The sequence below is a fragment of the Podarcis liolepis genome (assembly GCF_965112155.1).
Source record: "Podarcis liolepis genome assembly, chromosome: 10".
NCBI classification, from domain to species: domain Eukaryota; kingdom Metazoa; phylum Chordata; class Lepidosauria; order Squamata; family Lacertidae; genus Podarcis; species Podarcis liolepis.
This window is the reverse complement of record NC_139562.1, coordinates 25581157-25606511: the sequence shown is the minus strand read 5'-3', so window position 1 is coordinate 25606511 and position 25355 is coordinate 25581157. Positions and strand designations below refer to the sequence as shown.

The window sequence follows — 25355 nt, the reverse complement described above, 5'->3', positions numbered from 1 at the left end:
TACAGCAGAATCTGATGTAGCTCTTATCACACCTTCTTCCTTGGGGGGGGGCACCATTTTGTGGTTCACCTAAATGTCTTGGGCCGGCCCTATTGGGGATGGACACCAGCTGGAAGGGAAAAGAATTTGACATAGATCTAACCCCCCCAATCTTATTTTTGTATTCTGCCTTTATTTGATCCTGCAGGACAAGGCAGTGTGCATGGGCTTCCAAATCAGTCTCCCACAGGATGCTAAACGAAATGAACTTTTTTGTTTGATTGATCAACAATACTTCTTCATGTGTTTCCTCACCCTAAGCATTTCAGTATTGCAGGAGGAACTGTCAATGTTTTTGTGTGATCCAAGGATGAAATATTTGTTTGGTAACAAAATGTAGTTTGAAAAAGTCCTGCTTCTGGAATGCAGAGTTAAATTTAAACTTAGCACCATGTTGCAGGGAAAGACATTTCATGTGGAAAGTTTTGAATAGTTTCTGCTACTATTAAAAAAACCTAGTGTAATAAAAAATGTGCACAGGGACTATATTATGCCAGTGTTTCCCAACCGGTGTTCCGTGGCACACTAGTGTGCCGCGAGACGTTGCCTGGTGTGCCGTGGGAGGGAGGCGGGTGAGGCGGGCGGCGAGAGGCGGGGCGGCGGCGGCATCTCCTGCTGGATGCAAATCCAAACATGGCGGGCGCCTCCCTCGCTCCTTTGTAGGCGGACCATCGAGAGAGAAAGAAAAGGAGGCGAAAGAGCGAGAGAAGGCGCCTGCGCGGAAAGAGGAGCGAGCAGTGCGCCTGCGCGCCGCGGCGCCCGAGTGCAGTGAAATTCCGTGAAGAGGGGAGGGGGGGCTGGAAAAGAGAGAAAGGAAAGATTTTTCATTTTTAAAAAAAAAAAAAAAAGGAAGAGGGAAAGAAGAGAAAAAGCGGCAGAAGCTGAGGGGAAGGTTTCCGTGAGGGAGAGAGAGAGAGAAACGCGGGGCTGGCGGGACCCCTCCTCTTCCGCCACGCGTCGCCCGCCACCGCCTCAGAATCTCCTCAGGAGCGGCGGCGGCTGCTCCCCCTCGCCCCCTTCCTCCCCCCCCAGCCCCCTCCCAACCCCCGGACGAGGGACGCGAGGCGGCGCCGCTGAGAGGACGGGAAGGCCCCCGGCGGCGGGGTCGGCTCGAGCAAGGAGGGGCGAGCGCTAGCCGGCTGGCTCTAGCCCGGCAAGTGGAGGAGGAGGAGGAGGAGCACGCCGTCGCTTCCACAGCAGCCGCCCCACACTCCCCTCCCCGGGCACCGGCGGGGAGAATGACGGAGCTCCAGTCCGCGCTGCTACTGCGGAGACAGCTAGCAGGTCGGTCCGTCCATCGGTCGGGGCAAAACACACCACAGCGCAGGCAGAGGCAGGCAGGCCCGTCTCTCCCTGCCCCCCCTCGGACCTGGCTGGCCTGGGGTTTGCACCCCAAACATTCATGTCCACCCCAGCTACACAAGCCACACCTTGCTCTCAGTTCGATCTGTCAAATAACTCACCTATCATTCACATAAAGAACCTAGTCTATCCTCAAACGTCAGAATGTACCTCCTCTCTAGCTTCCCCCACTTCATCTAGGCACTTTCAGCCCTTACTTAACCCACCCCAGCCTGCTTACTCTTCCTTCATTTGCTATAAAAACTAAATACAGAGAGAGACTGAGAGCTGTTGACGAAGAGCTACGTGTGTGTCTTTCTTCGATTCCAGCCAGAATATCAGCTTTGTGTTCAGCCAAACAGGCCCAGGTTGCGCACTGAATAAAGTATTTTATAATTTTTCATATTTCTGTTTACTTACTTTATTATAAAATACTTTCTTTGTGTTTATTTGATTCCTATTAAAGAGAGTTACTTTATATATAGTCAATATAGGCACAGAGTTAATTTTTTAAACATTTTCTAATGGTGGTGTGCCTCGAGATTTTTTTCATGAAACAAGTGTGCCTTTGCCCAAAAAAGGTTGGGAAACACTGTATTATGCAATCAACAACGTGTTTGTTGTTTTGACCAACCTACTCCTTGTTAGAATCAACTGAGTCATGAGCTTATGACTCCACCTACTTGGAAGACAGGATGCCAAACTAAGTTATCAGAGTTACCCAAGACTTCAAACACACTCCAGTATCACAGAAGCACCATATGTTTCTCTTTTCCTCCCAGTACAGCTATTACAGCAAATACAGGCAACCTGTTTTCTTCTTTAAGTATATACTTTTGGGAATAGATATCTCTTCAAAATAAGAGCATGTTTTATGTTATAAATAATGTGCTGCTCAGAGTTTTTTTGGGGGGTGTTTTCCAATCTATTTTTCATCAAAAAATTCAGTGTGGCACAAGTACAGTGGTACTTCGGGTTACATATGCTTCAGGTTACATACGCTTCAGGTTACAGACTCCGCTAACCCAGAAATAGTGCTTCAGGTTAAGAACTTTGCTTCAGGATGAGAACGGAAATCATGCCCTGGTGGCACGGCGGCAGCAGGAAGCCCTGTTAGCTAAAGTGGTACTTCAGGTTAAGAACAGTTTCAGGTTAAGAACGGAACTCCGGAACGAATTAAGTACTTAACCCGAGGTACCACTGTAAATGTTTATTCTGAAAGTGTGGCCCAGATAAAAAAAGTTTGTGAGCAGCTGCATTGCATCATATACAAAGTCAGAACAGCCATTAACTCATTTGTCACGTGTTTAATGTTACTAAGCAACTGGACCTATATAGTAAAAGCAGCCTGTTTCTAATATCTATCTACCTACCTACCTACCTACCTACCTACCGCAAAATGCCTAGGCCCGCTAGATTATGAGGCCCTGGGCTGCAGCCCGTATGTAAACCCGGCACTGGTTGCAGCGAGTTGGACTAGATGACCCTCGGCGTGATCCCTTCCAACTCTACAATTTTGTCAAGTCCCGCGGAACTAAACGGGGGTGGGGAGCAGCAGCAGCACTAAGCACGCCTGGAAACGCGTTCCTGCGATGGTTAGAGACCCGAGCCGAGCTTGTCCTTCGAGCCCAGCCCTCCTCCGCGGTCCTGCTTAGGATGGCAGTCCTTTCCCCATGCCGACGCCCACCTCCCGCTGGGGAGAGAGAGAGCGAGCCGCAGAACTGCCTCCCGTGGCGTGGCCGCCTCCCCACCCAGCCTCGGGCGGCTACTTCTTTCCCCTCCTGGTGTGCGTGGCAGCCTCCACGCCTGCCCCCCTCTCGGGCGCGTTAGGGAATTCGGGGGCGGTGCTGGGAGAGGGGCGGGCAGGAATAAGCGCGCTCGAAGCCCCTGCCTGCCTCCCTCCTTCCTTCCTTCCCTCCCTCCTTCCTTCGTGCCTCGGATTGAATGAGGGAGGCAGCGTCGAGGCCGGCTGTGCTGCGCTCGCTCCTGCTTTTCTCGCCCGCGCCGTCCAGAGGCAGCGACGTTCCGCCTCCATCATCATCGGCGAAGTCCGGCGGCTCGCGGCGCCCAGCCTCAGCATCGAACGCAGCATGTCTTCGGCCAAACAAAGGAGCGGCAAGGGCGGCAGCTCCGCGCCGTCCGACAAGGGAGCCCATTCAAACCTCCCCGATGACGTGGCAAAGAAGCAGCAGCAGCAGCAAAACCCGGCTCACGCCAAGGGGAGCAAAGGAGGCGCCTCCGCTGCTGGAGGAGGCAAAGCCTCCTCGTCGTCGCCGTCCTTCTGCAGCCTGGCCAAAGCCTTCAACTTCCTCTTGTCCCTCGCTCTCATAGCCGCGGCTGCTTTCTCGGGCTACTTCGTCCATCACCTCTCCGAAGAAGTGAACCGGATCAGCGTCCGGCAAGAAGGCTTCGGCAGCCAGCGGGAGGAGTTGGCCCGCGCCTTGGAAGGGGCTGTGCAAAAGGTATTGGGGGAGGAGGCTCACCATATCAATTCTCCGGCTCTGCATTTTCTTAAAACTTTTTGCGAAGTTGCAGGGGGATGAGGGGTGCCGTCGGGGTGGGACTTTGGCTCAGAAGTCCAGGGCCTTGCTCTGTATTTTGGAATAAGTGGAGTGATCGACGTCGTCCCCTGGAGTTCTCTTCCTTCTCCCCCAAAGGACCATTAAAGCCCAAATTATGGGTCTTGCAAGGCCTTGCAATGGTCTCCCCGCCCCCTCGGAGGCCTCTGGTGAATGCGATGGGGTGGGGATGTAAGCAAGGAGGAGAAAGTTGGCCGAGGACCTCCAAACTTTGCAAGGGCTACTTGGTTCAGGAGAATGCCTGGCACTTGTGGCCCCCCAGTTGGATGTGCCAAACGTTCATTTGAATGGAATCAGGGGAATAGCTTGGATTGTGAACAGCTTTTGCCTGGGAGTGTTTTTATTCCTTGTGAGGAAAATTCTGGGAGGGAAAGCACTTAGGCCTCAGCAGCCAATTCCCATCTTCCTGTGGATTCTGCTTGCACCATGCTTCGTGTTTCCTTTCGGGCCTGGGAAATCCCCATCCTAAATCAGTCATCCAGTTTAGCATCTTCCAAAACTTGTCCTCATGCGCGGAGTATCAAGCCAATGCAGTCTCGCCTTTCCACCGTGTTGCCTAACTGTTGCACTTATGGCCCCTCGTGCAAGATTCTTGGCATGACTCTTAGACCACGTCTAGGCCCCGCCTTCAGTTTTGCCTTGCACCCCTGTTTTATTTAATTTTTATTTCATTAACTTACGAATTGTTTTCCATGAACCGTCCGTAAGCCCTTAACAATAAAACACCAATACAGTCATACCTCAGGTTGAATATGCTTCATGTTGAGTGCGTTCGAGTTGCACTCTGCGGCAACCCAGAAGTAACGGAGTGTGTTACTTCCAGGTTTCGCCACTCGTGCATGCGCAGACGCTCAAAATGACGTCATGCGCAGAAGCGGCGAAAAGCGACGTGGACGCAGATACACCGTCACTAGTTACGTTTGCTTCTGGATGCAAACGGGGCTCCGGAACGGATCCCATTCGTATCCAGAGGTGCCACTGTAATAAAAACAAAATCCTTATAGATGCAGACCAGGTTAAGAATCAGGGTGTGGGGAACATTTGGACCGCCAGAGGTTGCTGAACTACAACTCCCATCATCTCTGTCCATGGGCCAAGCTTGCTGGGACTGATGGCAATTGTAGTTTGGTAACCTCTGGATGGTTAATGGTTCCCCACTCCTGACTTAAAAGGAAAGGTATTTTGTAAGTGCTGATCATGTACATGACAGGGGCAGCATTTGTCTGAGACGTCACAGGAGGGAATTCCAAAGGGTCAGCCTGTTAAAGGGGTGATTCATACATTGTACAGACTGGACCTTCTGATGAGAAGGCATCTGCAATGGGTGAGATGATATTTTAGGTAAGGGAAGCCTTTGCCAATCTGGTGTCCACCAGATGTTTTGGGCTATGGCTGCACTTGCTGTTGGGAATTGTAGTCCAAGCATCTGGAAGGCACCAAGTGGGCAAAGGCTGGTTAAAAGAAACCTAAGGGGTGGTATCCAACAAAGGAGATCCACTAGGGCAAGGATTTCTGATGGTGCAGTGGAGCTTCCCTTCCCACTCCCTGGGTGCCCCTAAATTGAGCACCTTTGCAGGGGGAAATTACATTGCATAAGCAGACATTCTTGCACTAGAGAATCTACATGGTTGGATGCTACATAAGGTTCTTCATATGCTATATAGAGCTTTAACCACGTAGTCACATTTGCACCATACATAAAGCGGCATTTCCGAAATAATTCCGGGAACTGTAGTTCGTTAAAGGAGCTGAGAGCTCCCCCCCCATTTTTTTAAAATTGATTTTCACATTTATCACAAAGAAAAACATTACAAAACACAGAACAGAGAAAAAACACACACAAAAACCACAAAAAAATTATTACTTCAAATCCCTAATTTCATTACATTGATAACTGACTTCCTCAAGTCCCCTCTAACTGAATTTCATTATATCACCTGTTTAACAGTTCTCCAAATTCATATTTCTAATAATATTAACTCCTTTCAGGAGCTGAGAGTTTTTAGGATACTGGTGTTCCCTTCACTGAATTATAGTTAAACAAAGAAACAATCCCTCTTCGTAGGATATACTGGGAATTGTAGCTCTTTGAGAGGAATGGGGTCTCTTAACAGCTGTCTTAACAGGGCTGTTTTTCTAGAAAAAGAGGTGCCAGAACTCACCATGAACACCTCCCTTATTCTCTTATAATGGCAAGGGTGCCCGCCTGAGAGGTGCTGGAACAGTTCTGGCAAGTTCCAGCTGAAAAAAGTGGCATCACGTTGCTTTAAATTCATGGTGTGAATACCTATGTTGGTGTAGCTCCAGTTGTCCTTGGGGTCAGGCTCCTAAGAGTGTTTAGCTGCAAAGTTAAAAGTGTTCAATAGAAACCATTTAACTCTACATTATAGTTAACTATTACCAAGAACGAATTTAGACATGCCCTTGGCAGAGACTTTACTCTGCCAACTCATGGAGTAAATGCTGGCTGTGAAAGTGGATAGTTTAGTTTTTGGTTTTTTTTAAAAATGTCCTCCACATCTACTTCCTACAAAGTAAGGCCGGCTGAAGAAATTTGCATTTCTAAGGCTGATAACATCCATAATGCTCCTAAATTAATGCCTGGTTTTGTGCCAGTATGGCATTCTAAATATTAAGATAGGGAAATCTGCATTCTGCTGGAGTGGCACCCACTGGGGCCATTATTCTGTTGCATTGCTGCTTATTAAGGGAAGGACCATGATCCCTTGCTGTGCACACAGATTCTTGTGAGTAGTGTGCGTAATTGCAGAGAAAATATGAAACCCAGCAGATTTTAATCCAACATGGATTTTGGAATTGTTTGGATCACATTTTTTTTTATTTTTTACTACTCAAGTTTTTACTGGTGGTAGATGGGCAGCTGGTAGAGATGTTTTAACAATGGTGTCACATGTCGTTGGCTGTGTGTTCCCACCAGCAGTCTGGCTGCTGCATTCTGCACTAGTTGGAACCCAGCCCAAGGGCAGCCCCATCCAGAGCTCATTGCAGTAATCCAGACTTGAGGGTACCAATGCATGGACTACAGTAGTCAGGCTGTCCCTGTCAAGGAACAGCCATAGCTGGCGAACCAGACAGATCTGATGAAAGGCACTTCTAGCCACATAGGCCACTTGGGCCTCTAGTACCTGGGTTGGCAAACTAAGGTCCGCATGCCGGATCAGGTCCAATTGCCCTCTGGATCCAGCCCATGGGCGGTTGTGAAATCGCCACTTGGATCGGTTGAGCTGCACCATTTTTTTGCAATTTTTTCCCTCGGCTGCCTCCCCCCCACACCATGGCAGCAGCTCCTCTCTTCCGCCTCCTGGCTTCTCCCTTCCCTGCAGAGGAAGGGAGCTGGGCTTTGATTGGTCCCAGCCAATCTGAAGCCTCGCCGCCTGCGTGCTGAAGCACGGCCCAAACTCGCCACCCGCCTATCGGCCTCTCCGTCCATGGCCATGCTGTGGGCATCATGACGAGGCTTCGGCTGGAGCTTGGCATGCCTGCTGGCCCTGTGCCTGACGCCCGGGAAAGCTGACTCGGAAATGAGAGGAGGCGGCGCCGCCGCTGGCGGCTCCCAACCACAGGCAGAGCGGTGGAGGAGGTAGGAAAGCAAGGGGAGGGGCTGGGGGAGAGAGAGAGAGAAAAGCCCCCCTCCGCCGTGTGCGCATGCGCTCGCAGTCTGGCCCGCCACAAGGTCTGAAGGGCGGTAACCGGACCCCTCCTTAAAATGTTTGCTGACCTTCTCTAGTGCTGAGGAGTACAGTGGTACCTCTGGTTAAGAACTTAATTCGTTCCAGAGGTCCATTCTTAACCTGAAACGATTCTTAACCTGAAACGTTCTTTCACTAATGGGGCCTCCTGCTGCTGCTGGCGCGCGATTTCCGTTCTTATCCTGGGGCAAAGTTCTTAACCTGGAGCAATCACTTCCTGGTTAGTAGAGTTTGTAACCCGAAGCATCCCTAACCCGAAGCGTCTGTAACCTGAGGTACCACTGTATTCCTGACTGTCATTGGTGCATCAATATTATTTTAGAAGCATTGTGACCAGTTGATGTGCGCATTTCATGTGCTTTCCAGCATAGAATCTAGACCAGCAGTTCTCAAACTTTTTTCTCTGGGCCACACTTTCAGAATAAAAACTTGCTCGTGCCACACCAATTTTTTTATCGATAAGAAATACATTGGAAAACGAAAAGAAATAGCTCCCAGAAGTGCTTGATTTATAACAGAACACTTCCTTTCTTGCCACACTAGTGTGGCGCGCTAAATCCTTTGAGAACCGCGGATCGATACATTAGCACCCAATTTATGTGGGGAGACAGATGCAGGGGGAGAGTCATCCCCATAGATCTGATTTGCCATTAAGTGCAGAAGATTCCTGTCCCTGTTCTGCTATTATTCAGAATTGCTGAATGGAGGAAGTTAAAGCCTTTTATGCACTTAAATCATGTGCTCTAACATGGGCGTATGGCTCTACATCCGATTTCTGAGGCTAGATTCTGGTTCCTCAACTAAGCACTGCAGAGTATAAGATTAGAAAGGATAAGCACCCCAGGCAAAACACGTTTGGATAGCTCAGTTGGTTGGAGCATGGTGCTGATAATGCCAAGGTCGCAGGCTTTATCCCCCTATTTGGGCTAGATGGTCCTCAAGGCTCTTCCAACACTACAATTCTATGATTATTGGAATTGGAAACTTACTCAGTCTAAATGATTGAATCATGGGTGAATCAACATAGGTTTGTGCAGATAAGTGCACTTGAACTCACATAAATTTTCGTCCACTAGCGCTGCTCACTTAGTTCCATTCCACTGCTCATTTCCCCCTATCTGGCTTCCTGTGAGCCTTGTAGAACTTCCTGCAATGCGTGCTCCATGTCTAGATTTACCTATATGTGCTTTTCTCTTTTAGGTGCAGTCTCTTCAGTCTGCATTTGGAGGTTTCGAATTGACGCTGAAAAACGCACAGCAGAAGCAAGAAGTCACGGAGAAGGCTGTTAGGCAAGGGGAGGGAGAAATCGCTCGCATTGGTGAGGTTCTTCAGAAACTGCAAAATGAAATTCTGAAAGACCTGTCTGACGGCATCCACGTTGTAAAAGACGCCAGAGAGCGAGATTTCACGTCGCTGGAGAACACCGTGGAAGACAGGCTAACTGAGTTAACTAGGTCGATAAACGACAATATTGCCGAATTCACAGATGTTCAGAAACGGAGCCAAGAGGAAATCAATGAAGTGAAAATGAAGGTGGCTTCCCTAGGGGAAGCAGAGGTGTACAAACATGAACTTCAGGCTTTGAAAGGCGTCGTTGACGAGATGCAGACATCCATGAAAGCAAAAGAGAAGACTATAGAGTCCTTGAAAAGTATGATAGATTGGATGGAATCGGATGTGTTGTCTGAAGTCAAAGAACTTGTCAATCTCAAGCAGGAGCACGAAAAGTTCAAAGAGGTGGCCGATGCAGAGCACATTTCATTGCAAGCTCTACAAGATAAAGTTCTTAAAGCAGAAGAGGCTATTGGACATCTCCCTGGTGAGCTTGAGAGACTCCGGGAAGATCTCGTGCACATCAAGACTTCTGCCAATGCACAAGAAGGTGATGCTCTTTCCAGAGACATCGTAGCGACTCTGCAAATGAACAGTGAAGGGTTTGAATCCAGGTTCAGGTCTATAGAAGAGAGCCTTGAGGCTTTGAGGTCACCATCTGCACAAGACACCGAAGGGATGGAATCTCTTCTCTCTAAGTATGACAGCAAGATAGCTGCTTTAGAGGAAGAGCTAGGCTCCATCTGGGGTAATTTAGAGAAAGAGGTGCGTTCAGTGACAGATACTGTAAGGAGCCTTAGTGAATCTCAGCTCTCCATGTACAGTGATGTTGAGGAGCTAAGGAGGAGTGTGAGTGACTTCCCAAACAACGCTGATGCACTTGATAACATCCAGAAACAAGTCCGTGCTCTGCTGGATAAAGAAAAGCCTCAGATGGATGCAGGGCAGTCCAGAGATAATCTAGGAGAACTCTCTTCTGTGATGGGTTATGTTGATGAGCTGCGATCTTCTCTCGGCCAGGCTGAAACCGACTTAAAAATGCTCAGGACTGCAGTTGACAGTCTGGTTGCTTACTCTGTGAAAATAGAAACCAACGAGAATGACGTTCAGTCGCTGAAGAGCTCCTTTGAGGATGTAAAGAATGACCTGGACAGGTTGTTTGTGAAAGTAGAAAAGATACATGAAAAGGTTTAGCTACCTAGTGTAGAGCATGTGTAAGTATTGGACTGCAAAACCAAAAATAGTTTTCATAGGCCAAAGAGTTTCGTTGCTGTTGTGGTTGGGGGAAGTGGAATATTGGTGGGTTTGAAACTCAAATCCATTGGTGCCGTTTTAAGAATCATAACACGTTCTAGTTAGGCCCCCATGATTTTGTTTCTTTCAGTTGCTAGGACAAATCGTTTTGCTTCTGCTGTTTAATCCACAGTACAAGAGGAGGAAGCCAAATTATGACAACTGCTGCCTTGATCCATTGGCAAACATGGGGGCTCTGTTATTTGAATGAAGGAAGCAGACTTGAGTGTGCTTGGCGTTGCACATTCAGATCTGCTTCATCCAATCAAATAAAGCAGCTGGTGTGTGCAGGAGCCTTGTGTGTACAGCTGAGTGTGTGCAGGGCTCTGCTCCATCTTAAGAAGAAAAAAGTTATTGTGTGATCCAATTCAGGATGTGGACTCCCCAAAATTGGGTTGAGGCTACTTTGCAGCTCCTAGTATCAGTATTGCTGTTCCAAAGAGCAGACATCTTCTGGTGCTTTTGAGTTGTCCAAGGTGGATAAAAAATGGCAATAATGGATAGAACTTAGCCATCAACCAGTCTTGTTGGGACCATTTCTGGATTCAAGGCTGGATTTATTTTCAGTTTTGATGCCCTAATTCATTCTGCAGGGAGCTATAGGAACCAAGTCAGGGAGATGAAACCAACCAGCTAAATAAAAATGTGCCATTTTGATTGTCATGCCAAAGAGAGGGGGTAGCGAACACAGAATTGTTTCCACACACACACACAAAGCCCAATTCATTTTTAACGTGTCCTCTGTGCTGCAGCAAAGTATAATATGTATTACTAAGATCCACACAAAGTGCCTGATCTTTTTGTTGACTTGGATGAAATAGAATTCGACCTCAGCCTGATTTTTTTATATATAAAAAAATAACTTGGGGTGTGGGCAAATGTTGAAAGAATGAGAAGTATTAAAAACTGTTGTTCATTTTTAAGAACCACTGAACATGGACCGGATCCTTGTTTTACTTCCGTTAAAAAATGTTTGCATTTTTGTTTTTCACTTTTTAAAAAATTTGTATGTTTAGAAAGGTACCTATTTTTAGGAACAGGCTTTCTGGTTTTTTTGGAAGCGTTCTGCACATAAAGACCTCTTCGCGTACAAAGAGGTTAGCACTTACTTTTGGAAACAGTACAGCATCAGGGGTGATGGAGACAGAGAAGATGTCTGGCCATATCCGGATGTTGTCAGCAATGTGTGTATTCAGAAACTGCTTCCAAGGGACCCTAAGCCTTAAAAGCCAAGGAAGATCTGCGGTATTGAGATCAGCTGTTACTTTCCTAAGCTGCTCTTCACCGATTTTTCCTTTTGTGAGTCTTGAACAATGGTATAGTTGACTGTGAAATTAACTTTTCCCAGTATCTGTAATGCCTAATAAACAGTTGGAATTTCTGTTAATGTATATTGCGAACATTTTTTGGGATGCTTCTGCAGATTTGTGGAAGGTGGGGATAGCAGTTGGTCAGGGACTGGCAGGACCCTGACGCGTGTACACTGGGAGAAGGGGGGCTGGATGAACACCCAAAACAAGCAATAAATCATATCCCTTGTATGACCTATGTATTTTTGCTAACTTTTCAAAGCTGCATGAAAATTCACATTTAAATACACATCCTAAATGCATTTTCCTCTCCAAAGGCACACTTCTAAATGTATTTTGATAATGCTTTCTTTGGACTGCGAACTGCAGTTCACTGGTTTTTGTGCTTTCTGAACATTGTACGTTCCGGTCTGTTCCATTAGTCCAGAGCCGTGGATCAGGCCAGTTCCATCTGAATCGGCACAGCTCAGATTCTTCCAGCCTAGCTTTTGCTTACCAGTGTTTCCAATAGTCAACAGAAATAGCTAAGTGGTTTATATAACCACAATAGAAAATGTTTCTATTTTGCCTGTGCTTTGTTTTTCAGTTCCCTCCCCCAGCCCATCCTGCTCCTCATCACATCAGTTCATCTCTTTCCTGTCATTATTTAGCCCTGAAGGGGAAGACGGGATGTTCAATGCCCCCATGTCCCTCATGAAAGAATTCCAGAGCAGAAATGGAATTTTCAAAACATTTTTGGGGCTGCTGTTCAAGGCTTTTCATCAAATTTGTGCACACATCTGAAAAGGGAAAGTGGATTCCGAATTGGAAGCTCAACCTGTGAGACTGCACAGTTTCAGGGTCCAGATCTTTATATCCCCTCTCCCAGCAAGTGTGCATACAAATGAATCACAGTTGTGTTTAACGTTTTTCTTCTTTTAGATGCTCGTCTTGGTAAGCTCAAAAGCATAACTTCTTGATTGAGGACGCAATTTAATGCACATATTTTCTAGAGTAAGCTCTATTGAAGAAGCCAGATTTCTGGAAAAAATCCTCCTTTACATCTTTGCCCTGCTTCATGTTATACAAACCTTGGTTCTAGTCTGTGCTGTGACAGCTATTTACAGTGGTACCTCAGGTTCAGAACTTAATTCGATCTGGAGGTCCATTCTTAACCTGAAACTGTTCTTAACCTGAAGCACCACTTTAGCTAATGGGGCCTGCTGCTGCCGCCACACCGCCGGAGCATGATTTCTGTTCTGATCCTGAAGCAAAGTTCTTAACCCGAGGTACTATTTCTGGGTTAGCAGAGTCTGTAACCTGAAGCGTCTGTAACCTGAGGTACCACTGTACCTATAACAATTTGTTAATTTCAGCCCAACCTCTGTGCAAAGAGCTGAGTCAGGTGAACGTGAACCCACAAATTCTGAGAAGTTGGATAAACTGAAAACGACTTGATTTGGGGTAGTGTCACCCAGCAAGCTTCCCTGCTGTGTGGGAATCTCAGCCTGGCTGTCAAAGCGCAATACATATGCTATTGTAAGACTAGACTCATAGCAAGACTTTGATGGAAAGGTTGCTACAGAAGCAATGGGAGAATATATCCTGTTCACCCTGCAACCTTACCTATCTTAAGCTGTCAAGATCAGGGCCGGCCCGACCATTAGGCAGCTGCCTCAGGAAGAAAATGTTAGGGGCTGTGGGTGACAGACCCCTGGCTATTCCCCTCTGTGGAGGACATAGATCTGTGTGTGCCCTATCACCTGCCCCACACCATCTAATCTAGTCCGCTGCCCTCTGACATTGGGGAGGACACTGTCCTGTCCCATGTACTGAAATCTGATTCAGCTGCCATGCTGATCAGCTTCTGCAGATGGAATGCAGGAGGAGGGATCATCCTTCGCCTCAGGCAGCAAAATGTCTTGGGCTGGCCTTGGTGAAGATAAACAGCAGGAGTACATTTTAGAAAACAACAGCCTTGAAGTAATGTACATAGCCTGTATACACTGTAAACATGAAGCAGCATTGCGTCAAAAAGGGAGGGTGCTCTGCAAGTGATGAGGGAAAAGGAAGCTGGACATAGAAGGCATTGAAGACCTGCTCCCAGATATCCATTAGTGATAATGAAGTTTTTAAAGTTTAAAAGGAATATTGGGAATCTGAGAGAAGACACACATGCAGGGGAAGTGTGGATCTAGGTTGCGCTTGCAGTAAAAGTCACCGCACAGGAGTAAAGTCAGCAAGGTCCAAATTTTAATGCGAGAAGGAATAGACACACAGCAAACAGCTCTGGATGAAATCATATGAGGAAAAACAAGTCCCAGCTTGCAGGCTTTTCAGATACAGATACAATCTCTTCCAAGGCTTCAACCGCAACGCTAATACCTACAGTAGCTGATTAATTACACAGATCTAGCAAGAGCTACTAGCCATTACCACAGCAACTGGCTCATTTGACCTTACATTTGTGATTACCTCTCCCGTTAGGTGATTTATGCTCATGAAGGAAATTCATCCCTTCCGACATACGCCCAGCTATTTCTACAAGGAAGTCGCAAGGAAAAAAATTAAGCAAGTAAAGAGTCTGGATGCTTTCTTCCTTCGATGGGGTGCCTTCTCAGTGCTAGCAGTTTAAATGACAAGTTTAAATGAAAAGGTTTGAATTTCTAATCTGGACCTGGCAAGGATTTCTCTTCTTTTGTTACTGCAGTTAATTCAATCTGTTAGGCCAGGGATGAGGAGAAGTCAGATCTCTGGGTGATGTGCAGTAGAGTGGGGTGTGTGGGGGGGAAATTAATGGCCTTGTTCCTTTATGTGGGCCTCATGTCAGTGGTGGGTGGAGAACTAGATGTGAATTTACTTTTGTACAATAGGCTTGTTTCTTCACATTCACACACGTCAGTTCTTCATTGAGGCAACCAAGAGTTTAATACCGTATGTCCCCCCCCCCCCCGCCCAGCAAAAGCACTCAAGGACGGTGCAAAGCATAACTGGTGAGGGGTGTGGCTCAGGAGGGTGTATGGTCTACAAAGAATCCTGAGGGCCAGATACAGAGTCCTGGAGGGCCACATCTGCCCTTTCCCCAGGCATGGCATTTCCTGTCGTGGCAGTTAAAGGTTTCCAATTCCCTTTGTTTAACAGCAGCAATAATACAGTGGTACCTCGGGTTATATACGCTTCAGGTTACATATGCTTCAGGTTACAGACTCCACTAACCCAGAAATAGTGCTTCAGGTTAAGAACTTTGCTTCAGGATAAGAACAGAAATCATGCTCTGGCGGCCCGGCGGCAGCAGGAGGCCCCATTAGCTAAAGTGGTGCTTCAGGTTAAGAACAGTTTCAGGTTAAGAATGGACCTCCGGAACGAATTAAGTACTTAACCCAAGGTATCACTGTAAAATATTCTTTCCCCTCCCTCCTCTCCCCACTAAAACAGACTCTTGAAACAAGCAATATCTAGAATAAAACCAGGAGTAGATATTTGTGGAAAAGTATTGTGAGCTCAGTTCTAGTACAGTGGTACCTTGGGTTATAGACACTTCAGGTTACAGACTCCGCTAACCTAGAAATAGTACCTCAGGTTAAGAACTTTACTTCAGGATGAGAACAGAAGTGGTGCGGTGGCAGCAGGAGGCCCCATTAGCTAAATTGGTACCTCAGGTTAAGAACAGTTTCAGGTTAAGAACGGACCTTCAGAATGAATTAAGTTCTTAACCCAAGGTAAAGGTAAAGGGACCCCTGACCATTAGGTCCAGTCGTGACCGACTCTGGGGTTGCGGCGCTCATCTCGCTTTATTGGCCGAGGGAGCTGGCATACAGCTTCCAGGTAATGTGGCCAGCACGACTAAGCCGCTGCTGGCGAACCAGAGCAGCGCATGGAAACACAGTTTACCTTCCTGCCAGAGCGGTACCTATTTATCTACTTGCACTTTGATGTGCTTTCGAACTGCCAGGTGGGCAGGAGCAGGGACCAAGCAACAGGAGCTCGCCCCGTTGCAGGGATTCAAACCGCCAACCTTCTGATTGGTAAGTCCTGAGCTCTGTGGTTTAACCCACAGCGCCACCCACCACTCAGCTATTTTCAACCTTGTTGCCAGAGTGCCACCACTTCCAAGATTTGTGTGTGCATTAGCTGCTCCTATTTCTATATCTTATCTGCATGAATCTCCCAGCACAGAATGTTTCCATTGTTTAACCCGCAGCGCCACCCGCGACCCATTAACCCAAGGTACAACTGTACTAAACAGTTCTAGGCCTAAACTTGGGGAAGGGCTGTAGCAAAGTGGTAGAGCATCTGCTTTGAATGCAGACGGTCCCAGGTTAAATTCCTGGCATCTCCAGTTAGGGCTGACGGACATCTCTGAAACCCTGAAGAGATGCTACCAGTCAGTGTCAGCTGACTGAACTAGATGGACCAAAGGCCTTTTCTATAACAAATCCCTTAATGGAGCATGCGCTCCCTGCTCCTTAATGCTATGTCTGTTCCCTGAGCTACTGTTTGGCACCAGTTGGTGAGCTTCAAAAGATGAAGACGACAACAACAAGAAGAATCCAGCAAGTCTGAAGTCTGCCAAACTTTGTGCTGGCCGCCCTTAGAAATAACTTGAGAATTGAACAGTTGAAGTCTGCCATCCAGTGGCAATATTTGTAACAGCATTTTAAAATAGAATTCTTGGGTTTTGCTAAGCGTATTCATTATGTTTCTAAAATATCTTTCATCCAAAGATTGCAGGAAAACATGGAAAATAGAAAACCATATAAAAATATGTGAAAACACATACGGACTTAGAGAATGTAGAGTTCTCCACACACACCCAAAGTTTTCATAAGCACTTGTTGTTGTTTTTTAAAAAAATATTTTTATTCCTTTTTTTCCAGATACAGATAATAAGTCAGATATATAAAAGAAATAACAGAAAAAGAAAAGAAGAAGAAAAAGAAATCCATCTTTCCAAAACATTTTTTCATAACCAACCGGACTTCCCCACATCTCCCACACCCTGCATTCTTTACAATAAAAGTACCAGCAAATTATTACCTTGTTTCGTGCATTCTTTTGTCCTTTCAAATAATTATATTTTGGGTTTAAAATACTTATTATCAATTTACTTTTACCCTAAAATAAATATAATGTTGCTTTAAACTGTAATCCTTTCATAAATATAAACTTAGTTTCCCATATCACCAAATCTTGTTGCTGAAGCTAAATTTTCCAAATCATGCAAATTCTTAACATTCATATAACTTATAAAATTTTTGTAAATAATCCTTAAATTTTTTCCAATCCTCCTCCATTGTTTCTTCTCCCAAATCTCGGATTCTGCCAGTCATTTCAGCCAGTTCCATATAGTCCATCAATTGCGTCTGCCACTCTTCCAGTGTGGGTAAATCTTGTATCTTCCAGTATTTTGCGATGAGAATTCTTGCTGCTGTAGTTGCGTACATAAAGAAAGTTCTATCCTTCTTTAACACTTTCTGACTGACAATGCCCAGGAGGAAGGCCTCTGGTTTCTTGGGAAAGGTATACTTAAATACCTTTTTTAACTCATTATAAATCATTTCCCAGAAGGCCTTCACTTTTGGACAGGTCCACCAGAGGTGAAAGAATGTCCCTTCAGCCTCCTTACATTTCCGTTTTCATAAGCACTTGTTGACTCTATAGTAAGCTAACTGAAAAACATCATAATTTTCTGAAGCTGACTTCTATTGGGAAGCTGTGCTAGTCTGTTGAAGAAAAGCAAAAGTGTTTTGTGGCACCCTAAAGAGTAATAAATTCACTTACGGCATGTGCTTTAGTGGTCTGGACTAGAATCCACAAGATAATTCAGAGGTGGGGAATTTGTGGTCCTCCAGATGTTGCTGGACCACAACTCCCATCACCCCTAGCCATTGGTCATACTGGCTGGGGCTGATGGAGGTTTGAGACCAACAACATCTGGAGGACCACAGCATCTGCATCCCCGAGGAAAAAAATGCATCTGATGACGTGAACTGTATTCCATTAAAGTTTGTGCCGTAAGTCTTTTAAGTGCCACAAGACACTTGCTTTTTCTTCTCCTAATGGTTATATTTTAAAGTTATACTAACTTTATGTGACCCTTTCCACCAATGGCTTCTAGGGTGGCTGAAGCTACCCCTTGCTGAACTCCTGCCTTTTAAACAAGATGTAGTGATGGCCATCAAGTCTGGATGGCTTTAAAAAGAAGGAGAAGAAGAATTATTATTTATTATTCATACCCTGCCCATCTGGCTGGGTTTCCCCAGCCACTCTGGGCGGCTTCCAACTGAATATTAAAAACAATACAGCATCAGACATTAAAAACTTCCCTAAACAGCCTTCAGTTATCTTTTAAAAGTAAAATAATTGTTTATTGCCTTGACATCTGCTGGGAGGGCGTTCCACAGGGCAGGCGCACCTACCAAGAAGGCTCTCTGCCTGGTTCCCTGTAACCTCAATTCTCGCAGCGAGGGTACCGCCAGAAGGCCCTTGGCGCTGGACCTCAGAGTCCGGGCTGGATGATGGGGGTGGAGACGCTCCAGGTATACAGGACCGAGGCCGTTTAGGGCTTTAAAGGTCAGCACCAACACTTTGAATTAGATACATTATATTCATAGAGAACAAGGCTATCTGTGGCTACTAGTATATGTTCTACCTGCAGCATTAGAGACAGTATGCTTCTGCATACCAGTTGTTGGGAACCACAGGTGAGGACTGTACTATTGTGTTCAGGTCTTCCTTCCTGCATCTGGTTGGCATCTGTTAGAATAAGATGCTGGACTAGATAGGCTTTTGGTCTGGTGAAGCGAGGCTTCTCTTACAGCCGTACAACTTCCTGCTTACAGTGCCCTTGTTAAAGGCACAGAGTAAAGCGGCAGTAACCCAAACAGGAAGTTAAGCCTCCTTTCACCACTTTCATTTTCATGGCAGATGTGGTTACATGGTGGTTATAGAGACCTTCAAGTGGCTCACTGGCTTGCTGGAGCCCTGACCGCACTTCCTGCTGATCTACTTGTCCAAGATAATGTATATTTATTTATTGAATTGCATTCATATCCCGCCTTTCTCCCAAAGGGGAGTCCAGGAAGATATTGAAAAAAATTGAAAATGGATCAAAACAATCTGACAACAATTACAACTAAAACATTGAAAAGCAGTTCCAGTTAAAAACATTCTCAAAGTGATTGCAATTAAAAACATACTTCCATCCAATGATCTCAAGGTTGCCAGGGACAGTATTCTTTAGGCACTAAATGCCTGGGTAAACAGGAATGTGTTAAAATTCCTCCTAAAAGTTAATAATGATGCAGACAGGCGCACCTCACTAGGGAGGTCAGTCTGCAACTAGGGAACCATCATTGTAAAGGTCAACACCAGGTGAAGACCCATAGATTTAGCAATGCTCAGCTTTGATACAAGGGTTTTTTATGCAATCAAGTCTTACATGGAAGACACCAGCTGAAGTTAATAGGCCAAACTTAGTCATGTGATGTCCATGATTTCAGTGGGTCTACTCTGAGTATTACTAACACTGAATGCAAGATTTTGTGTCCGGCTTTTCAGGTGGGCAAAGTTGAAGGGGGAGATTTGGTTTCGGAAGACGGTTCCTCTGTGACTTTGCTGCGGAGGAGATGAAAGGGAGAGCTTTCAATTTTAGCAGACTGAACTGTAGGGCAGGGGAGGGGAGTCGCCTGGTTGAAGTGTTAGTCATCCCCACCCACTCTTCCATTCCTCCATAATGACAATGGGTGGGTTATTGTAACTAGGTCAGCATTAGAAAAAAATTCTCCTGCAAGCTAGACATAAATATACAAAATTCCAGTGGAGAACTCTTTTTTACCCTGGCCACGATGGTCTGCGGTGGAATGAAACCCTAAAAGTTATGAGACAGGGCAGAAAGCATAAGCATGCTGTGATTAACAATTTCCTTGGAATTCGTTTGTGAATTCAAAGTGAACTTTTGATGCCATTTTGCTGTAAACATTCTGTCCCGGCTCTACATCCCTTCATTATTTTTGTTAAAGAATCATGTATACACACTGTGGCTTAAAGAATTTATATATATTATTAATAAGGTTGACGTTTTTTTTTTTTAAAAAAAAACATATTTCCCTGGAAGCAGGCTGTGTACTTTTAATAGTGGCAGGAGCAAGGGAGACATTCAACTGTCATTGTCTTTCTTGAAGTAGCGACAGGAGAAAGCCGTACCTCTTGAATTTTTCCTTATCACAAACCTGCTAACAGAGCTGCTGAATGGATATTAATAGCTGCATTGACATGGTCATGGCCATAATGTCATAAAAATAATGCCATTTGTGCATTGGTTTATTCCACACAAGGGAGAACACATTCTTTGGGTTTGTTGTGGAGCTGCAACAGTGAGCAAATTTTTGTTGACATCTGTCTGCCTTGAGAGACAATGGAGTGTGCCTCTGGGGGTGAAGTCAAACCAATGACCTCCCCGGGGCACAAATTGATTTTCCATTTGAGAAAGTTGTTAGCGTCCATCTGTCTTGGCAGATAATGGAGGAGTGCACCTTTGGGGGTGAAGTCTAACCATTGGAGAGTTGCAGCGCCTGCTGTGACCATAGAAACTGATTTGGGAGAGGCATGTTTTGTTGCTGCTGGGGCAGATGAAGGCGTCTGGCTGTGCTGCTGCAGAGGCACCACAGCATTTATTTTCTCTGTACTCCTCCCAGCGGTCATTCCTTCATGACCTGTCTGTCCTCCAGGCATTGCGGTCGTCTGCAGGGGATTCCCACATAATGGGGTTGATACTGCCAGCCTTCATGTCTTGCTTGCAGACATTTTTGTAATGCTGAGATGGTCTGCCAGCGGGCCTGGTGTCTGAAGCCACCTCCTTGTACAATGTGCCCTTAGCCTCTACAGACGTTTGAGAAAACTTGTGGGCAAATTTACTACTGTGTCTAATTCAAATTTGGTAGGTCTATCCAATTCAAATGCCTCACTGGCCACAGCTACCTTGCAGGCAGCCTCTTCCCCAACTTTATACAGCTATCATTCCTTCAAAAAACAAAAGCAAATGGTTGGGTGCTTATCCTTTCCGAAAAGAAAATGGGGCCACCCAAAACATAAGCTGCTGGGTTTCTACATTCTCATCTTGGAATACAATGAGAACTAGTAACACACCCACCACAATTTTTATTTATTTGTTACCTTTTTATCTGGCCTTTCTTCCTAGCTGAAGGTGGCACACGCATGATTCCCCCCCCCCCCAAATTCTATCATCACAACAACCCTGTGAGTTACATTAGGCCAGGAGATAGTCATTCAGTGAGCTTCATGGGGACCTGCAGATGGGTTTCAGTAGAATGCGGGAAAGGTTTTCCAGAAGTTCTTGTGGTCCTGAGCTGTAAAAAGCTTTATAGGTCAAAACCAGCACTTTGAATGTGCCATTGAAGATATTGCCTCTTGCCTGCTGGATGGAGAGACACGTGTAGAATCTGATTTTTGCATAGCTGCAGTGCAAGTACCGGTATGTGTTGCTCTCACCCTCCACACCAGTGGGGATTGTGGCCCCTGGAAGGTTCCTGTGAAGCCGTGAGGCCCTCATACGAGAAAAGTTCCCTCACGGCTGCCTTAGGCAGAGTTTTGTAATGCCCACAGGTGAGCAACTTTTCTTCTTCTAGTTAAATATTGCCCCATTTTGAGGCATTACTGAACTTCATTTGTTTGGTTTAACATGACCTAATGGGCCTTACTTTTTCCTTACTGAGCACAGATTCCATACATGTGCTAAGAGCTATAATGAGGCCATAGCTGTGTGCTCAAGGAAATTACATACCTGTTCCTTTAATAAATTGAATTCCCACTTCTGTTATTCCTTGGGGGGGGGATCAACTATCTTCCAAACACTTTCTCTTTTCCAGATTTGTATCTCCATCAGTTTTTTAAAAAAATCAGTTTTGGGGGTTTTAAATTACAAGATCTAGCTATGAGAAATGATACAAACATGTAGAGGTTTTTGCTTATTATAATAAATGACAATCCAAAGATGGATCTATGAACTCTTTGTCCATTATCAGCTATACTGTTTTAATATAGCATTTTTTTCTTAGTCTGCTGTCCATGTTCTAACTGGGGATGGAAAACTTCAAGGCCCCTGCTTCTCTCCCGTCTTACGATTCTTAAACTGGAGTTCAAATCTCTCCTGCAAGGCTATTTATTACAAATTTCCTTTGTTCACTTTTTTCAGCATTGCATCTGGTATTACTTATTTATTCCATGATAATGGACACACTTCTCCCTTAAAAACATTCTAATTCTTCTGAGTTGAGTGAAACAATTTCCAGTTTATAAAGAGAAAGGGCAAGGCCCTCAAAAATGTCAGAATATTTGTAATGGTGTGATTTTTGCTTGGCACAAAATGTTTCCCACCACCTGGTGGAGCTAGAGGAAGGAACATGTTGAGTTCATTTCCTTCCCCACTACGGTTTGATGAGCAACAAATAATTCTTCCTTCACCTGCCTGCCTTTCCATAGCAGCAGGATGCAAAACACTTGCACCTGTACATCTACCTGAGACAATGTAAACCATAACAATGTGATTTTGCACTAGTGCAACAACAGCCAGTTTCGGGAATTGCTTTCAGAACTATTCATTGAGCATTCAACCTGATTTGCAGGGAGCTTAGACAACACCAGCTCTTTACAAATAATTCATTCCGATTTGTTTACAGGGAATTGCATCTAGCAATCATTATGCTACGCTTCCCACTGCATTTCCCCATTGCCTTCCTTATCGCAGTAAGTTCTGTTTTGGAGTAGGGAAAGCAGGTTTGTTGTGCAAGACCACTAATCAACTTTAACTGTGCAGCCTGAATTTCCCCATGTGTGATTCAATCCCACCTCCAAAAAACAAAAGTCTGGAAGCTTTCTGGGATGCAAACAGCTTGGCTTAAAGTACATGATGCAGCGAGATTTCAGGCTTAAAAAAAAGGATAGTATATCCCACACGCTGTATCACAAGCTCAGGGACGCGGACTTATAAAAAATATTGGGGGGGGGGGCCCGGGAAAGCTCATGAATAATAAATAAGCTCATGAATATGCAAATAAAGTGGCGCCGCCTCCTCGTGAGCGAATAGGGGAGAGCGTGCTGCGCCTATTAATCAGCTCCAAAGGAAATTGGGTGGAGCTTTTGCTCGGGAGGGAGGGCAGGAGGCATGCAGCCCGACCCTCCCTGTGCATTTTGGGCTGGGGGAGGGGCGGCGATGGCGCTCTGCTGGAGGGGCGCCAGAGATTATTGGGGGGCGGAGCCCCCCCAAACGAATTTTTGAGGGGGCTCGGGCCCCCTCAAGCCCCATGGAGTCGGCGCCTATGCACAAGCTACTTTTAGAAGTCCCTTTCTCCTCCCCAGTTTGAAGAGCAGTTTTCCATGTGGCAGAAGGTGTCTGCTTGATCACAAAATTGAAGCTCAAAGCTTTCTGGGGGATGCAAAACTAGCCGGCCAAGTTCTTTGGATTCTGGGCAGTATGTTTCCACTTAAGTACTTATTTGCTGGCACAGTGGGGTGGAGGAGGGGCTGAGAAGACAATATTGTTGTCTGAGAGCGGAACTACACATTAGAGTTTCTTTATAAAAGCATGCTTGTGGTTACATCCTGAAACAAGATTTGACGTAAGCCCATCAGGAGGGGTGGGGGAAGAGGTCTCAGAAACATTTGCAGGGCAGAATCAGCAGATATGGTGATGCTAGGCCCTAGCAGCTAGGAGCCAAGCACCCTCTCTGCTCCTGTGCATTGATTCTGCTCCATGCATTATTTAGGCAACCAATCCCTTGGGACTGCAAAAAAGAGAGAGTACAGTATAGTTCTGTTCCGAATCCACTTTGTGCTTTTTTCTGGACCAGCACCAATGCCAAGAGTTTAGCCATTAGTTAAAATAGTACATTTGCTACATAAGCAACATGGAAAATGAGTGTTTAGAAAGATTTGAACAAAAGTTTGCATCTCAAGTTTGCATGTAAAAATGCACAAGATAAATTTACCACTCAGCTATTTTCAACCTTGTTGCCAGAGTGCCACCACTTCCAAGATTTATGTGCATGTTAGCTGCTCCTATTTCTATCTCTTACCTGCATGAATCTCCCAGCACAGAATGTTTCCATTGTTTTTATCATGTTGTAGCATTTCTGTTTCCAGTGCTCAGGTTGTGAGTAACATTGCTTATGTAGCCAAAATGGTACCCACACACAAAGTGGGACTCAGCTGCTAGCCGAGGCTGATAGGAGTTGTAGTTTAAAACATCTGGAAAGTACCAGGTTGGAGAAGGGTGATCTTTTGTGATTACACTGGACAAGTTTACAAAACGCAACCCTGTGTGCCATTGTGTACTTTACTGGTTAGAACTGGGGGAAAGAGCAGCAATCCAAACCCCACTTAAGTTGGGTATAAGCCATTAGGGAATTTGCCATTAGGCTGCAAACACTTCTGGAATTACAGAATTGTAGAGTTGAAAGGAACCCGGAGCATCATCTAGTTCAACCCTCCTACAATGCAGGAATATGCAACTGGACCATAGACATAGACCATACTTAGGCTGTATCAACACTGCAGACTTAAACTGGCTTAACAGAGCAAGAAATACTTTGGACAGTCACTTGATCCAACTTCCTGTGCTGAGGTTGAATTGCCCATGCCCAGCCCTCCTACAGTTTTAATCTCATTGATGTTTGCACCAGATGTAGATATCTGGGGCAAACGTAGCCCATCCTGCCTGGCAAAGATGCTTGCAGGCAAGGAATATGTTTAGTGAAATAAAAAGATGGCTCAAGAAGCAAAAGTGTTCTGCTGCATGCCACAGAATGTGTTTGTTCAGGACCTGGGCAGATTTGTTCGCTGTTCCAGGAAAGCAATTAAAGCAGGAGAGTGATGAGTAGAATGCAAATGGGGTGCTGAATAACTGTACTGGATATTTCCACACTTTTTAGTTTGTATTAGGAGGCCTGGAAGCTCTGTAACTTCAGCTTATAGCTAATGATGTGTTGGTGTGAAAAATATATAAGATTCAAGGAAACGCGCACACACACACACACACACACACACGCACACATACACAAACAATTGTAAGCCTTGATTATCCCCATGGACTCTGTTTCTTGTATTCAGTATTTAATATCACAATCATCTATAAATGGAAATAAAAAGAAGTACCAAAGGGAAGGAGGTAAGTGAGCTATTTCATAAGCATACCAATATAGATTTAAAAAAAAAATTTTTTTAAGTGGTCCCAAAAGGCCATTGCTGTCTGACTCATAAGACTCAGGGACTGAGATGGAGCAACTCCCCTGAGAAGGAAGGTTACATTTCGGGCTTTTTAGCTAAAATGAACAAACAAGTGGGAACATATGTATAAATGTATAAAATTATTCATGATATAGAGAAAATGGATAGAGATAAGTGTTCCTCTAGAACCCGTGGTCATTCAACAAAGCTGATTGGTGGGAGATTCGGGGCAGACCCAGAGGGTGACTGCCTGATGGACAGAGGTGAAGCTAGGTCATTTTATACTCTGGACTTAATGGCTTTTTGCAGGGCGGGAGTTAGATGGCCAGGTGTATCACTTCAGCTGTGAAGCCCATGTTTTGTTTTTGTGTGTGAGGCGCACAATTAATGTTTCTCTCCTCCTGCCATGCTTGTACATTCCTGATATGTTGAAACAATACATTCCCAACTTCAATTAAAAAAAAGAAATGCTCTGACCATGTGCAGTTTCACATTTTAAAATCTCACTTAAATCATAGCTATCAATGGCT

At 45.4% G+C, this 25355-nt stretch overlaps 1 protein-coding gene and 1 long non-coding RNA gene across 2 annotated transcripts in view; both read left to right on the top strand.

Annotated features, from left to right (window-relative positions):
• Window positions 1-25355, top strand: part of LOC310687310 — a 374731-nt gene that overhangs the window by 181749 nt on the left and 167627 nt on the right. The window lies entirely within an intron of this gene.
• Window positions 2740-11681, top strand: CKAP4 (cytoskeleton associated protein 4). The gene is made up of 2 exons (XM_083462161.1): window positions 2740-3842; window positions 8870-11681. Exons 1-2 carry the CDS (start codon window positions 3054-3056, stop codon window positions 10193-10195), a joined length of 2115 nt encoding a protein of 704 aa, XP_083318287.1. The 5' UTR covers window positions 2740-3053; the 3' UTR covers window positions 10196-11681.

Bases quoted from the DNA above. Each gene is read 5' to 3' on its own strand.
- CKAP4 (XM_083462161.1), top strand. From the start codon at position 3,054: ATGCCGACGCCCACCTCCCGCTGGGGAGAGAGAGAGCGAGCCGCAGAA. The intron at 3,843-8,869 runs GTATTGGGGGAG...TTTCTCTTTTAG, and splicing joins TGGAAGGGGCTGTGCAAAAG to GTGCAGTCTCTTCAGTCTGC.